The 15,010-nt window shown below is 42.6% G+C and overlaps 1 protein-coding gene across 1 annotated transcript in view; it reads right to left on the bottom strand.

Moving 5' to 3' along the window:
• Nucleotides 1-4,311: 4,311 nt before the first annotated feature.
• The window catches only part of HSF5 (heat shock transcription factor 5), a 43,455-nt gene continuing 32,756 nt past the window's right edge, over nucleotides 4,312-15,010 (bottom strand). The window contains exon 3 of the mRNA XM_073614351.1: nucleotides 4,312-4,703. Coding sequence (XP_073470452.1) covers nucleotides 4,312-4,703 — 392 coding nt within the window. The remainder of the gene's footprint in view (nucleotides 4,704-15,010) is intronic.

Below are 15,010 nucleotides of genomic sequence, written 5' to 3' on the forward strand. Positions count from 1 at the left end.
GAAAATCCGGGTCTTTCAGCCAATAGTTTATTGTCCTCATTAACACACCTTTGTCTCCTAACAAACTATTTGGGGATGTGTTTATACTTATGTGTATTGTAAGTTGAGTGAGGAGACGGCAAGTCTACCCTGAAAGGTCATATCTCTGAGTCACCAAGTCTGGGTAAATGATTAGATAACTAGCTCATGTTAATTAGGTTTCTGGTCACAGGTGTATTGTTAGAGTAATATAAGCAGGAGGGGGGTACCTCCTCTTCAACTGTATATGAGACTGTGTTCTTGTTCTAATAAACAGTCCATGTTCAGCAACCAAACGGTATTGTCTTTTTTTTTGTTTGTTGTCAGCGGTTGGAATAACTGATATCTATATTCAGACTGGGAGGAAGCGGTATATGACGAAAGCACTCAAGCAGAGTGTAGGACGTTTCGTTACAGGCCTTAGTCAGGGAGTTGACAAATAACCTGATTGTCACTCTGACAGAGCACCAGCATTTCTCTGCGGAGCGAGGAGAACCTTCCAGAAGAACAACCATCTCTGCAGCACTCCACCAATCAGGCCTGTATGGTAGAGTGGCCAGACGGAAGCCACTCCTCAGTAAAAGGCACATGACAGCCACTTGGAGATTGCCAAAAGGCACCTGAAGGACTCTCAGACCATGAGAAACAAAATTCTCTGGTCTGATGAAACAAAGATTGGAATCTATGGCCTGAATGGCAAGCGTCATGTCTGGAGGAAACCAGGCACCACTCATTACCTGGCCAATAGCATTGCTACAGTGAAGCATAGTGATGGCAGCATCCTGCTATGGGATTGTTTTCAGTCAGGATCGAGAGAAAGATGAATGCAGCAATGTACAGAGACATCTTTGATGAAAACCTGCTCCAGAGCGCTCTGGAACTCAGACTGGGGCGAAGGTTCATCTTCCAACAGGACAACGACCCTAAGCACACAGCCAAGATAACAAAGGCGTGTCTATGGGACAACTCTGTGAATGTCTTTGATTGACCCAGCCAGAACCCAGACTTGAATCCGATTGAACATCTCTGGAAAGGGGGTGTTGCCAAGAGCGGCATGTGAAAGGATGTGTCTCACAGAGATCCCGTCCCAGATCCTGCTTCGATCCTGCTCCCAGCCTGTGAAACCATCGGATTTCGGTTCACAACCCTGCTGGACCCACCTCTGACACTCCTGGTTCTGCCACTGGACACTTTGGACACATATGCAGACCAGTAAACAGACAAAGACCGGGAGCCCGCCTGAAATCCAACATGGCGCCACAGTGTTCCTCTCCAGATGCTCACGTGGAGCAGACAAGTTGAAGGATGTGGGTAAGCCTCCCAAAACTCTCAAGACGAATGGTAAGGACCCCCCCAGGGACATGCTGTATTACACACAAAAACTGTTTGGGCTTATGGGGCAGAGAGGGGAGAACGATATGGATGCCACCCCAGCTATATCACATGCAGCATTGACAGGGGAGCAGCTCTCACAGGGCCCCCTCTGCCACACAGGAATCGGCTCTCCCTGAGATTGAGGTGGAGGAGAGGGGGGATAAAGAGGCAGCACAACCCACCCTGGCAGACATCCTCAGAGCGATACATAGTTGCACAGCCTCTGTGCATACTTTGCAGGAGCAATTTGGCAGCATGAAGGAGGAACTGGGCTTTATCTACCATGACATGCAAAAGATTAGAGAGTGCACCATTGCTGCAGAAGGTCACATTAGCGACATAGAAGACAAACTGACCCCCTAATCAGAGACACTCAGATTACATCCCGACTTCCAAAGGCAAACAAGCTTAAGTCAGATGATATTGAGAATCGTTTGAGGAGGAACAATGTGCGCATAATGGGGCTCCCGGAGAAGACAGAGGGCAGGGACCCCACAGAATTTGTGGAAAAGCTCGAGGTCTTTGGGTGAGATGTGTTCACCTCGTTGTACTCGGTGGAGCAGGCACACAGAATGCCACCCAGACCTCTCCCACTAGGCCATCCACCTTGTACCCTTCTAGAAGGGTACAAGGCGGATTAATTATAAAGACAAGGAAATTATACTTCGCCAAGCAAGGGAACAGCACAACATACAATTTAGCGGAACACACATCTCTTTTTACCCTGATTACTCTGCGGAAGTACAGCGCCGCAGAGCGAGATTTGCAGATGTTAAAAAGAGGCTTCAACATCTCCAAGCTCCATACGCCATGCTGTTCCCGGCGCATCTCATCTGCATCTCAGTTAGAGGCCAAATAAACAGTGTAGTCCCTCGCGCTATCAGGTGAATCAATCTAATCTAATAAAAAATTGCAGCTAGACCCAAAGTGTATACAGTGCACAAAATTGGTATAAGGTAAAAAAGTGATCAGCGCAACTTAATAAGATCAAAAAATGTATGTTACCTGTGAAAAATGAATAATATCCTATGTAAAATGAGCAAATACACTCCTGTGCAAAATAGAACTCCTGTGCAGAATTAAGCAATAAAGTGCACCGTGCAAAATGACAATAAATATAACATAGTACAAAATAAACTCCTGTGCAAATATAAGCAATACAATGTAAATAGCTAATAAATAAGTAAACGATCTGTGCAAATGAATAAGATTTAAGAGGCATCTGCAAGGCCGTGTATTTTACATCTCTGCTGATTTTTAACCTTTTCTTTGTAAGTGCACATTTGGCCATTTAATAAATCTATTATTTGAAATGGTTTGCACTATGGGAGATTCTTTTTTATCCCCTTATATGCCCGTTTTCCGTGAACGATTATGGAACACATCATTTGGAATACACTATTTAGAGAAACACCACTGGCTATTACTGGCTTCAAAGGTCAGGAGATCCATAGGTGTCCCCAGCTAAGCGGATTGCTAACGCTGTATATACTTCATAGTGAGGTAAGAGTCCACAGAGCACTAAGTGGCTTTTATGAAGATCTCCTATTGAAGATTCCCTTTGATGACACGTTCATTCATTATACTCGGATGTGCAAAAATATGTTTTACCCTGGGCAAGAAGGCCTGAGGCTCTTTTCACCCTATCACAGATACTTTATTGCTTCTAGATGAATACTGTCCCAATACTGTCCTGGAATATTAGGGGTCTCCAGGACCCACTTCAGACTAATAATCTAAACTAGTTGCTTGGGGTTTAAAATTTGTAACATTGCTTAAGGTTAGACAGCGCAGTGGGCCCTGTAGGGTAGCGTGTTGAAGGTGCATAATGAAGATACCATGTTGAGTGCTGGTGTAAAGTGATGATAAGTATACCAATTGTACACTGTAACTTGTTGAATCTGGAATCTATGCCATGTTTGTAATTTAATTTCTTTAATAAACTTCTTTGAGAAAAAAAAAAAAGAACATCTCTGGAGAGATCTGAAAATGGCTATGTACCGACACTCCCCATCCAACCTGATGGAACTTGAGAGGTCCTGCAAAGAAGAATGGGAGAAACTGCCCAAAAATAGGTGTGCTAAGCTTGTAACATAATACTCAAAAAGGCTTGAGGCTGTAATTGGTGACAAAGGTGCTTCAACAAAGTATTGAGCAAAGGCTGTGAATACTTATGTACATGTGATTTTTTTAAATTTTTAATCAATTTGCAAAGATTTCAAACTTCTTTTTACATTGTCATTATGGGGTATTGTTTTTAGAATTTTAATAATAATAAATTTAATCCATTTTGGAATAAGGCTGTAACATAACAAAATGTGGAAAAAGTGAAGCGCTGTGAATACTTTACGGATGCACTGTATATAGCCCGAAAACTCATATTGCAGAAATGGATATCAAATTCCCCACCAACAATTGCTCAAAGGTCTGATGTGATTAATGTTAATTTAAGAAGGGATGAATTGACTATAAACAAAGGAAATGCCCTAAAAATTTCTGGTCACAATGACTAGACTCCAATTTGTAAGTGTAAATATGTTGAGTCTACCGTTGAGTTTGTTGAAAGTAGGCAGAGGGATAGATCCCTGGTACGGGATAGCAATATAAGCCATTAGGGTGTAATCGTTAAATTGAATATAATGGCTTATTTTATATTATGGAAATTATGAATAATTACGAATATTATGAAAATTTTAATTATTAATTCATTGTTATTTTGAAAGGTCTTGAAAGTAACAATGAATGTAAAATCTGGAAAATGCATAGTCTGAATGAAGTTGTGTGTTTTTTTTCATGTAGTTATGATTTGATATTGTAATTTTATACTTTTAGTGGGAATAATTTGTATGTACTAGTCTTGTAAAAGTATCTGATTTACAAAAAAATAAATAAAATAACAGGAGGAGTCTGCCACTTACCTCAGTGGTACTGCTTGAAGGATATGCACTCTGATGCCTGTGTATGCAAGAAGGGAGCAACCTGGAATGATTTTGCAGCACAGTTGGTGATGTCCATATTTACAGGCAGTAAGCATTCCAACTGCTGTGTTTGACTATGTTCAAAGGTTTCTGGAACATGACCATCATTTGAGGATGATAACAGCTCTTTGCGATTTTCTTGAACATCTAGTTGAGCCATTTCAGGCTGGTGTGAAGCCTGCAAGTCATCTACAACCTGGACAGCTGTATCCAAATTCACCTGGGCTCTGCTGAAATCAGCGCAGTTAGTGTTAGGCAAATATGGATGGAAGACCTCCATAGGGCAAGGTGGCTGCATTAGTGGTCTCTGTGTGATGGGAATAATAATGTGATCTTTAAGTAACAACATAATGTTCTGTATGTACTGTGTATGATAATAAAATGAAACGCTAAAGGAGAACCCCTACAGTTGGGCTGGCTTTCCACAGGTATTCCTTATTTTTCCAATATGAGGTTTAAACTTGATGTAAACCCTCACATATACCCACTGAAATGAACAGCCTCAGATGATTGATACACAGAGATGAAACTAATCCTCCTACATACGTTTTACCTAGATATCTGCAGTCTTCATCTTTCTACACTATTCTGAATGTGTACATCATGTTACAAATCTTGTTTCCTTTGTCCCCTTGTCTGCGCTGACCATGGTAATCATGGCTGCTGATCTGATTACCATGGTCAGTTTACATCCCTCCATCATCCCTCTGTCTCTCACCCTCCCTCCCTGTCTGTCAGCTTGGGAATCTGTGTTATCCATCTCCTCCCTGCCCCTACGGCGGCTAAAATTACTAGTGACAAATCCTGTAATCCTCTTTCTTACATGAAGATCTAATGTGCAGTGTGTGTGTTTTTTAAAAAATACCTTATTTACAGTGATGCAGGGTGCTCACGTGACCTCCCGCAGCTTTCCTTCTGGCTGACGTCAGCAGGGAAACACAGCCCCTCCCACTGTAGTGCTCGGATCAAAGAGGGAGAGTGTTGGCAGGTCACGTGAGCGACATAAAGAAAGCTAAAAAAAAAGCATAAAATAACAACGTCAAACAGTACACTTTACTTTTTGTACAGAAAACAGTCACCACCAGTAAGGGCAATTTCTACATATTGTGCGCCATTGAAATCATCAACACTACAATCCCATTTCGAGATAAGTGACATCACCCAACATTAAGCCTCAGTAACCTGTCCATGATCAGGCCCACCGGGGATAGCCCAGGGACTTCTAATCATGAAGCCCATAACTTTTCATACTTGCGCGGGCAACCTCTGTGCAGATATATAACTTTTTCCATCCATAATGTATTATCAACATTAGTAATCCATTCCCCAACTGCAGGAGGGTCCTCCAACTTTCGCCGAATCATTTTTAAAAAACACACACATTGCATATTAGATCTTCATGTAAGGGGATTTATTATTGAGTATCTCCAGCCAAAGTTTTTAGGTTTGAACAGAGTGGAGAACTTTTGGGTACCATATGTCAGTTTTGTACTGCTTTCAGCTGTCCTATTGTGGACATTTCCCCTTACATCCTGTCCTACTGATGGGTCACTTGGAAAGGAAGCAAGGATCTTCAAAAAAGATAGCAATAAAACTCTCCTTTTTTGTGAAATAGGAGAAGGCTAGAACCCCTATAACTTATATTGCTGTCTATGTCGTAGTTGGTGAATTTACCTAATTTCTTGTTAATGTTGATAACCTTGTCTCCAGGAAAGGAAGTGAGGGAAGCTCTCCCCAACTAGGTTTAAAACTGGGTGCACAGGATGCAGAAATACCACATGCTAAGCTATTGTAGTCTAACAACGTGGAGTCATTGATCAGCGCTGCAGCCAAATGGCTGTAAGCTGCTGGTCAAAGGAGGTTTTCCAGCAGGACCATTCGACTTAAAGTGGTTTTAAAGGCTCAAGGTTTTCTTACCATCATGCATTCTATTTATGAAGGTAAAAAATCTTCTGTGTGCAGCAGCCCCCCCCCAGGTCCCCCTAATACTTACCTGAGCTCCATCTTGATCCAGTGATATGCACCAGAGCCTCGGCTCTCCAGGGGGCTCTCACTCCTCAGTGGCTAAGACAGCAGCATTGGCTCCTGCTGCTGTCATTCACAACCAGTGAGCCAATTGGGAGAGGGAGGGGGTGGGGCTGAGCCATGGCTCTGTGTGTGAATGGGCACACAGAGCGGTAGCTCGGGAGCGAGCTTGATTGGGTGCCCCCAGAGCAAGCTACCTGCTCTGGGGGCACTTGGCAGGAGGGAGGACCCAGGAGAGCTGGCAGGGGACCCAAGAAGAAGAGGATCCGGGCTGCTCTGTGCAAAACCATTACAGAGCAGGTAAGTATAGCATGTTTGTTATTTAAAAAACAAAAAACAAAAACAAGACTTTAATGTCACTTTAAGCCAATCTCTCCCACTGACACCGGTTGGCCATAATTCCTCCCTTTGATATCAACAATGGGGCACTATTTCTTCCACTAATAATACCAATGATGGGGCACTAATCCTCCTACTGACCACAGGCTCTATGTAATTTTTTTACTCCCATTGACCACCAATTTCTACTTTCACTGATGTTGGGGCATCAGGCTCTGTGTTATTCTTTTTACTACCACTGATACTGGGGCAATTTCTACTCTCACTAACCACAGTCCGGCCTCTTTAAACTCTGAAGGGCAGTAAAGTGGCCCTTTGTTTACAAAGTTTGGAGATCCCTGGTTTAAGATAGTAGAGCTAGGAAGCTAAGCTGGGACAACCAAAGTCATCTGGCCAGAAATCTGAGGCATTAGTGTTCTCAGTAGAAAACATTTGCCCAACTAAGAACCCCCGTGTTACAGTACACACAATTTTATGTAAAATAACAGAAGAGAGAGACTGCCACTTACCTCAGTGTTACTGCTTAAAGGATATGCACCACCCGATGCCTGTGTATGAAAGAAAGGAGCAGCCTGGTATGATGTCGCAGCACAGTTGGTAATGTCCATATTTACAGGCAGTATGTATTGCAACTGCTGTGTTTGACTATTTTCAAAGGTTTCTGAAACATGAGCATAATTTGAAAATGACAATGGTTGTCTGTGATTTACTTGAACATCTACTTGAGCCATTTCAGGTAGGTGTGAAGCTTGCATGTCATCTGCAACCCAGACAGCTGTATTCAAATTCACCTGGTCTCTCCTGAAATCATTGTAGTTAGTGTTAGGCAGATTTGGATTGTAGAATTCAACAAGGTAGGGTGCCTGCACTGGTGGTCCCTGTGTGATGGGGATAATAATGTGATCATTAATTAATACCATATGTACTGTGTAAGATGATAAAATGAAAACTTAAAGGAGAACTTCTACTGTGGGGTTTGTTTTCCACAGATATTCCTATTTTTCCAATACAGGGCTTAATTTATTATAGAGTATTGTTTTATTTTGTTTTGGACAGAGTGGAGAACTCTTAAAACCATATGTAAATTCTTACTGCTCTCTGTTGTTACAATGTGGACATTTCCCCTTACATACTGTACCATTGATGGAAAGGAAGCGAGGGATAGCTTCAGTAAAGACAGCAATAAAGCTCCCCTTTTTCGTGATATTGCTGTCTATGTCTTGGTTGGTGAATTTTCCTCACTTTTTGTTGACAACCTTGTTTCCAAGAAAGGAAGTAAGGGAAGCTCTCCTCAGCTAAGTCTAATGCCCCGTACACACGGTCGGACTTTGTTCGGACATTCCGACAACAAAATCCTAGGATTTTTTCCGATGGATGTTGGCTCAAACTTGTCTTGCATACACACGGTCACACAAAGTTGTCGGAAAATCTGATTGTTCTAAACGTGGTGACGTAAAACACGTATATAGGGACTATAAACGGGGCAGTAGCCAATAGCTTTCATCTCTTTATTTATTCTGAGCATGCGTGGCACTTTGTCTGTCGGATTTGTGTGCACACGATCGGAATTTCCGGCAACGGATTTTGTTGTCAGAAAATGTTATATCCTGCTCTCAAACTTTGTGTGTCGGAAAATCCGATGGAAAATGTGTGATGGAGCCTACACACGGTCAGAATTTCCGACAACAAGGTCCTATCACACATTTTCCATCGGAAAATCCGACCGTGTGTACGGGGCATAAGAGAAGAATAAACACCTAACACCTAACATAGTATAACTGTTCCTTCCTTCTAAAACTTCACACAAATGAGTTATCTTAAACTCTTTGCTATTTATCTAATGATAATATTGTCTTAAAAGGTTCCAATTTTCAGACAGATCTCTTAAGTGTGGAAAAATCATTTTGAGCATTTAACCATTGAAACTCCTATTTCCTCGCAAGGTGCTTCTTTTGCTGCTCTCCTCTCCAGACACCTATTTGAATCACACAGAACAATAAAGTATTGGGGCATAGATCTCTTTTTATATTTTTAGTGCATTTATATAAGTTTATCCACATTCAGATCATGTTATTCCGGCCATAGTTATTCTGGACCACGGGTTGCAGGAAAAAAAATCACTCGATTACCTTCACCAACACAGTCAGGGTTGATGGGGGAATCCCTCCCACTGAGCCATTATGTTCTCCTGGCGGAAGGGTGGGGGAAGCCGTCCCTCCCAGGAGAACACAATGATTATGGTTAGCGGCTATAACAGCCGCTAGCAATAATCACGTGAAATCCGTGGCTGTACCCATGTTTATTGATTGTTCAACTTAGGTACATTCAGTCTGGCCATACATGGTTTGAATCTCAGCCAGTTCCTGCTGAACCAGGTGAGATTCGAACCATCTATGGCCAGCTTTGTTCAACAAAAGTGACATTGACAAGGCTTTGGGACAAACTATAACACTGCTACAGTGCTTATGATGAAAACTAGCATGTTCCTTACAAAAAAAACCCTGTTGCTGCTACTGTTCTTTCAGTTTGTCTCAATCCCTCTCATTGTTTTCTTTTGCTGGACAACTGGATTGTCATTTAAATGCAGAGAAACATATAAGGACATGCTAGAAAAAATAATAATAATAATAATATTCTGAATATTATCACTACACATACAACATACAGTGCCTTGAAAAAGTTTTCATACCCCTTACTATTTTTCACATTTTGTCATGTTACAATCAAACACGTAAATGTATTTTATTAGGATTTTATGTGATAGACCAACACAAAGTGGCACATAATTGTGAAGTGGAAGGAAAATGATAAATGTTTTTCAAAATTTCTTACAAATAAATATCTGAAAAGTATGGTGTGCATTTGTATTCAGTCCCCCTGAGTCAAAACTTTGTACAACCACGTTTCGCTGCAATTACAGCTGTAAGTCTTTTGGGGATGTCTCTACCAGCTTTGCACATCTAGGGAGTGAGATTTTTGCCCATTCTTTGCAAAATAGCTTAAGCTCTGTCAGATTGGATGGGGAGTGTCTGTGAACAGCAATTTGTAAGTAAGTCTTGCCACAGATTCTCAATTGGATTTAGGTCTGGTCTTTGACTGGGCCATTCTAACACATGAATATGCTTTGATCTAAACCATTCCATTGTAGCTCCGGCTGTATGTTTTGGGTCATTGTCCTGCTGGAAGGTGAATCTCCGCACCAGTCTCAAGTCTTTTGCAGACTCTACTGCCCCGTACACACGGTCGGATTTTCCGATGGAAAATGTCCGATCGGAGCGTGCTGTCGGAAATTCCAACTGTGTGTGGGCTCCATCGGACATTTTCCATCAGATTTTCCGACACACAAAGTTTGAGAGCAGGACATAAAATTTTCCGACAACAAAATCCGATCGCGTCAATTCCGACCGTGTGTGGCTTGTTCCGACGCACAAAGTGCCACGCATGCTCAGAAGAAATTCCGACACGGAACAGCTCGGTCAGGTAAAATGAGGGTTCGCAATGGATACAGAACTTTCGTCACGCTGCAATGTTAAAAATGGTTTAATACAGCGCATTCTCTTCTTCTTCTTTATAATGGGACAAGAATTAAGTCGTTTTGCTGCTCATATTCACACACACTTCCCAAATTTCTTTACTATTTTTCGGGATTCCCTCAATATATTTTGATATATTTTGATTTGTCACATCTGACATAATTATTATTATTTTTTTTTTTTTTTGGTTTTTAAGGCCGATTAATTTTTTTAGGGTTTGTATTTTTTTCAAGGCGTATTTTTGTTTTTTGGGATTTTTCTTTGTACTCGTGAAAATTTTTGTGTGTGTTTTTTGGGTCAAGTTACCACAACACCATTAATATGTTGTTCTATTTAATCTGTAGGAGATTGTTTGGTGTTGTTGTCCCTTGTTAATTTCACATTTTATGTTAGAAATGTACCTGAATCGTCACCAACAAACTGTCCTTTTTCGATGAAAACACACATAGGAGAGTATAATTTCCCAAATAAAAAACTTTTATTAAGGGGTCACAACTAAACAAAGAGGGAGGCAACGCTGGAGAAACAGCAGAAATAGGTGAAGCCTTGGACCCCCAGGGCAGACATCAATAATTTTCACACAAAATTGGTGGCCTGAGGAGTCCTTATCTAAGGGAGGGCAGTCTGGTCCAGAAATCCCAGAGATCGGGAAAGCAGCAGATGACATACATGTCCCCAGGCTGTGGTCATACAAGAGACTGCAGCTTTTGGCAGACCAGACTGAACCCAGGGCAATCACTCTCTGGTCTTCTTTCCACGCTTCCTTCCACGCTGTGGCTGTGGTGGTGGAGTTGTGGCAGCAGGAGGAGGAGGAGGATGGTCCAACTCAATCACGTCGGTCTTGGGTGTTAGTTCCCCACTCACCCCCTTACTTAGGACTTTATAAAGCAGGTCCTCACACAGCTTGCGTTGACCCTCATGCATGCCCTGCAGTTTTGTGGCAGCCATGCAGGCAAAGGCCTCTTCAGGAGTGGGTAAGGCTCGGAGGGATGCAGAAGCCTCCTGAATGAGCCTGAGCGCAGAATCCTGCATGGGAGTCGTCTTCCTCGCTCTTTTATATGGAAGGCGGAGGGGAGGAACCTGCGATTCGGTCAGGCTGCGACTGGTCCCAGGCTTCTCCTGGCTGACACTTAGCCCCACCTCCTCCTGGCTGCAACTAATCCCTGCCTCCTCCTGGCTGCCACTAATCCCAGCCTCCTCCTGACTGCCACATTCCAGAGCCTCCTCCTGGCTGAGGTCTTCCTGTGTATGAAAAAGGGACATATTTTTAGTTTTTTATTCATCAATCACACACAATTTTCACCTTCTGACTGTTGCAAATTGAATGTTCACAAATATAACAGACTAGCCTTCTGAGCCCAGCATTTTTCATTCTTGTCCCAATTATTTTTGCCCACTACTGTCTATTGTTATGTCAAAAACTTTTTTCAATCAGCAATTAGTGATCAATACTAACATCTAGTAAACATTTCTTTATTGTCCTGAAATCTGTAGAGGAATGCTATACCTGACTCCAGCTGGGCTCCTCCACTTCTTCCTGGCTGGAAGGCCCAGGTTGGACATCGGAAGCCTCAGCTGGGGTAGAAGGAAGAGTGGAAGGAAGAGTGGAGAGGGATTCCCTGACTTCAGTCTGGTCTGACAGAAATCGCAGTCTCTCATAGTACCACAGCCTGGGGACATAAACATCATCTGCTGCAGCTCCGGATCTCTGGGAATCTGTGACCTTCTTGCGCTCCCTAAGATAAGTGCTCCCCAGGCCACCAATTTTGGTTTTTAAATAGGGGATGGTTGCTGTGGGGACCACCGGCTTCACCAACTCCAGCAGTTTCTCCAGCGCTGCCTGCCTCTTTTGTTTATTGTTGTAATGAGGATGTCTCACCTGCCACAGACAGGGCAGCTCCCTGTATTTGTCTATGAACAGGGGGAGGAAGTTGTGGTCATTGAAGCCATCCATTTTCTCTGCATGACACAACACAAGACAAATCCTAAGGTCAGGCCAAACTCTCCTAATCTTGTTAAAATCTAGGCTTCTATTTCGAAGCAGTATAGGCCCAAGTTTAGATCTTACCTTCGTTATCACGATCGGCGCTTTCGATGCTCCTTCCTCCGCTCACAGATCGTACGTAATACGCACGCGTGTTACGCTTTATACACACTGCGCATGCGTGTAACTCTGCCCGTCCCTGATGTTCTTTCTAGTCTATTCCCCGCCCCTTTTCATTCTGCGCAGTGGGGGAAGAGCACATGGCGGATACACAGCAGGATCGTGCTAATTATAGCAACGAGGAGGAGGAGGAGGAAAGCCCGGAGCCGGAAATGTCCCGATGCAGAAGGAGATTTAAGGCCTCAAATATGTCCTTTGGGGAGATGTTGGAGATGGTCAACATCCTGAAGAAGGCCGACTATGATGGGAAGTATGGACCTTACCCCAACCCCAATGTCAGAAAGGCCAAGATAATTGCAAAAGTGGTCAAAAGTCTGCAACGGAAATTCGGGGTACGACGATCGAAAGATCAGCTCAGGAAGCGGTGGTCGGACCTCAAATTACGAGAACATGAGCAGTACAGAAAGATCCGGAGAGTGCTGCAAAAAAGTAAGTAGTTGTCCAGTGTTCCTATTCTTTATGTTTATTACGTTCGTGCTGCTCCATGTGCTTTTCTTACAAGTGTACATTTTTAAATGGCAACTTTCATGTTCATGGGCCCATTATTTGTTCGTATCAAACATTTTTCTTTTGGCCTCTAAAACACCACTGTTTAGGCCATATGCATTTGGCCACATTTTTTAAGCCCTACTTGTCAGAAACGAATTTGGTTGTGTAGATGGCTTTGTTACTAGAATGAAATGCAAACTAGATTCTGTGTAAGGAGAGGACACTCAGCAGCTGTTTTCACATCTGGACACTGGAGCACTAGTGTGGAACACCAGAACACCATTTTTATTAGGGGGCCACACAGGTGCTCCAGTGTATACTATGGGGGGTCTCCATCTGTGAAGCTTGTACCAAACAGGTAAAGTATTGAAGCTTTACAAAGGACACTGAAAACGCTACATTTTTGCACTCGGCCAAAACAGACAATTGTACCCCAATTCCAAGCAATGTTTCATATTTATAGTTCTGCCATCAAATCACTGTGTGCTAAGTATAGCATTTTTGTTTTACATAGGGGAGAAAAGACTCAGAGGACACCCCTCATCCGAGGAGACCAGAGACCCCCCACCTCTGGAAGAAGGTGAAATTCCCCCAAACCAAGAAGTGCAGGAGGATGAAGAAGACGTGGTGGAACTAGTCACCACAACAGGTGAGTGTCTGCGACCACAGGCTCAGGTAAGAGATGGATGCCGGCATATTTTTGATACCTGTTTTTGTTTTGTTTATCTCTTTTTAGGTGATCGTGATGTTGGGGATCCAGATCCTTTCACATCAGAAAGTGCCCAGATCCTGATCGGGGAGATCATGGGGTGTAATTTACAATTGGAAAACCTAAAGAAAAACATCAATGATGTTATCCAAAAAAATAAGAACATCATTGATGTTTTGGGGCGAGTTTAAAACCCCTCCCAATCCCTTGGTTTTTTGGTGTGCTCCAATGTTCAAAATGTTTGCAAGATTTGGAGGAAAGCCTAATTTGTAGGATGCACACAGTGTGCCAACATGTGCTATCTGCCATCACGGGAGACCAATGAACGCGTTTTGGGGTTGCAACCCCTTCCTCTATAATAAAGTAGCTGAGAGAAAGGGGTTTCTCCCCAAAACACGTCCCTTGATCCCCCGTGATGGCAGGTCGCACATGTTGACATTGGTAAATTTGTGTGCATCTTCCAAATTTGCCTTTTCCTGGGGTAACTTCACCCCATCTGAACGCAATCTCAAACACAGTTCTTAAATACTCATGTCTGATATTGCCTTCAAGTTCTACCAAATGTGAACTTTGTAAGTTCAAGATTTGTGTCTTTCTTGTTGGTTTTACACATGCCTGTTTTATCTTAAATAAATGGACCTTTATCTGGTTTCTAATGCTACCCCAAAAATTCAAAACCAACAAACATGTGTGTTTGTTAGAAAAACCTTTTCGAAATGCACATGTGATTGTGCAGGTATTAAAGAGATTGTTAATCAAGAATGTGTGGATTGTTGTGTCAACACTAATAAAATACTTTGTTGGTGATGTAATTGGTGTTTTCTATGAAAATGGGGGTTATTTCCTAAGGGCAAATTCTCTTTGCACTACAATTGCAGTTTCAGTGCAGTTGCAAGTGCACTTGTAGTGAAAAGTGTCTTTGCCTTTAGTAAATAACACCCAACAGTGCTTTGTATAAGGTTACACAATCACGCCATTTTCTGGACTCAACACATTTCTGTCAGGGTCAGCTAAAACAAACACAAGCAGTAAATGTCCACAAAGAATTTATTTTTTTGGCTTTTTTATTTGAAAAAGGCTTCACAAATTTGAAGGCATATTGATGGCCCCCCTACCCGCAAAGAACTCCAGGTATCGTAACCGGACATCACAGGCACTCAGGGAGGGCAAGCCAGGACGGCCGCTTTCAAGCGCCGTCATTGTTGTTTCAGGTATCACTCTGGCCTCAGGCCCAACTGAGCCAGCATAGTTGGCCGAATGTTTCCGTAAAAAGTTATGAAGAATACAGCAGGCCATGATTATATGATTAAGTTTATACTCCGCCATATGGATAGGTGTCAGAAATAGGCGGAACCGGCTGGCCAGGATTCCAAATGTGTTC

Source organism: Aquarana catesbeiana, linkage group LG02 (assembly GCF_042186555.1).
Source record: "Aquarana catesbeiana isolate 2022-GZ linkage group LG02, ASM4218655v1, whole genome shotgun sequence".
Classification (NCBI taxonomy): domain Eukaryota; kingdom Metazoa; phylum Chordata; class Amphibia; order Anura; family Ranidae; genus Aquarana; species Aquarana catesbeiana.